The sequence below is a fragment of the Alligator sinensis genome, unplaced genomic scaffold, assembly GCF_000455745.1.
Source record: "Alligator sinensis unplaced genomic scaffold, ASM45574v1 scaffold515_1, whole genome shotgun sequence".
Taxonomy (NCBI): Eukaryota; Metazoa; Chordata; order Crocodylia; family Alligatoridae; genus Alligator; species Alligator sinensis.
In genome coordinates, this window is record NW_005842096.1 from 2,420,840 (window position 1) to 2,423,186 (window position 2,347).

The 2,347-nt window shown below is 35.4% G+C and overlaps 1 protein-coding gene across 5 annotated transcripts in view; it reads right to left on the reverse strand.

The window, feature by feature from the left end:
- The window catches only part of PSMG2 (proteasome assembly chaperone 2), a 13,214-nt gene that overhangs the window by 5,027 nt on the left and 5,840 nt on the right, over window positions 1–2,347 (reverse strand). For all 5 annotated transcript variants that reach the window (XM_006024123.3, XM_025204729.1, XM_025204728.1 and 2 more), the window contains 2 exons: window positions 1,897–2,015; window positions 508–681 (listed from right to left, as the gene is read on the reverse strand). In XM_006024123.3, the coding sequence (XP_006024185.1) occupies window positions 508–681; window positions 1,897–2,015 (293 nt within the window). The remainder of the gene's footprint in view (window positions 1–507; window positions 682–1,896; window positions 2,016–2,347) is intronic.

A 2,347-nucleotide genomic window follows, 5' to 3' on the forward strand; every position in this document is an offset into this window, starting at 1 on the left:
GGGGGTAGGCTACAGCTGTAGTCTACCCCCACACTGCCCTGCACCTGATTCCAAGACACAGGCCTTCTCCCGCCACCACATTAAGTGGGGGAGAACTTCATCTTGGAATTGAGCATATACAGTATTCTTTTATTAAGTTAGATACCAAAATTAATTATCTTTATTGCAATCCGCTCCTATTACCCACAGGCCCATTCACAAAATACGGATCTGAGCCATTTTAAAGCAGGGTGATGCAACATTTTTTTCCAATTTTTTCTATTGTATCCTCTACCTCCTGTCTTGATCACAGGCCTGTACTGAAGATGAGTCTCCTCTCCAGGAGAACTCCTGTGGAAGTATCTAAAGAATTTTTTTTTCTAAAGCACCACATACAACATCTCTCAAAAAGAAAATTATGTTAATTTTTCAGCAAGTAGATTCATAGTCAAATGTAAATTGTACCTACAGACTAAAACTGGATTTTATATCTTTGTGTTTCTTTCTAACATTAGCCAGCTTGCTTACCTCTCAGTGAACAATAACTTTGTGATGCCACCTCCAGGGATATGTAGAACCTTCTCTGCATTGTTTATTTCAGGGTAAGCTGCTACTTTTTCCATCTCTTTCCAGTTTAGCTTCTGCATCTGATCTCCAACTGTTTTCTGAATTGTAGGTGAGAGCAGATACCGCAGTGGTGTACTGAGAAAAAAAATATATTAAATGCAAGAATGCTGTATATGATGCATGGGTTACTGCATGTATAAGAACACAACTGGAATCAGTCCAGGGCCTTTACCCTGCAATAAGTATTGCACAAAGATTGTTTTCTTTTACAAGACAGACCAGAGGCTAATTTGTGGTTACAAAATGCTGTAAGCTAGTCAGCTATCTACCACATAAGATAACTAAATGGTACATGTTGGAAGTACCTATTTAAGCCTAAAGCAATCAAGTACCCTTTTTCTCCTTCAGCTACCATTATATAAGATTAAGAAAAAGATGAGCTGACTGTTAAACTACTGTATTTTTTATTTTTGAATAGTAGAGTCCTTTTCTCTTGAGGTCCAAATAACTGTTACATACAGAAAAGCAGGGATGCTGAAGTTTGAGTAATTCATTTAGACTTGTTAAATTGATCTGTACTGGGTTATAGTAGGCTTGAACTTAACATTAGGAAGATATACTTTGCTATGACTACTTTAAATAGCTTTTCAATCATTTCAGAAATTGTTTTGCTGTAAAATCAGTTCCACAGACTTAGCCTGTATGTCTGCTATCAGAAAACAAAGGACTTAATCCTGTGGTATACAACAGCCTAGAACATGTGAAATGATTCTTGATGAGTGAATGTAAATGCCAGTTTTAAAAACAAGCATGCAAAGTGTAACTGGTAATCATACAGGCACATCATTCAAGCCTATGACTTATTTAAAGGACATTGTGTTTTATTAAGATATGTAGTCTGGAAAAAAATCCAGCAATTTCATCATCTTTATCATGGATTACAATGCCTTCAGGGTGAAAAACAATTTTTTTAAAGAAAAAACCGTCATCTCTCACGTTCCCTGTAGCTTAAACATTGCAGTGTCCTACTAATGTAAAGAACAGAATGTTAAACTGACCACAGCTCAGCGAAAGTTAATTTGGTTTATTATCTACACTGAAAGACAGTAAAGTCAGGAAAGCAGAGAGAAACTAGATTTTTTTAATTTGACTTTAATAGTCTTGACTTCATTTGAATTCTCTTAGAACACAGTACTGAATATATATTATACAACACACATCCACACACAGCAAAAGGAGCATATCAAACATAGTAAAAGCAATCAAACCCAGACTAGATGAAAATATACCATTTAACTTTATGTAAAAGAAATATTAATCAGATGGCCAAAAGTAATCATACAAACATACCCATGAAGCTGCTGATCATCACGCTGGTATGCATGACTGCTAGACAGAAGAATAACTCTGGCACATTTACTGCTTTTCACCCAAGAAAGAACAGTTTGACAAAAGGACCTGTATTTATTCTTCGGAGAAAATGGAGAAAAAGAATGACAAATCAGATCTTTAAGAAATGCCAAACTACTACAATACAAGAGACTAACATTTTGCAACAATGCAAGGTAATGTTCAACTATTTTTTCCTCCTGCCTATTAGGTCTTTACTTTAGGATCATTTTTTAATGAAGGGCTGCAAACTGAAACAACTTAACCAAAATGTTTTGTGTTGGAATTAAATTGTCAGTATGAAAATATTAATTTTCATGCAATGATACAAAACGGATCCAATTCCCACTGATATGGATAGGATTATAGAGTTAGATTGGGTCCTAAGAAATCCAGAATATTTTCCTCCAGC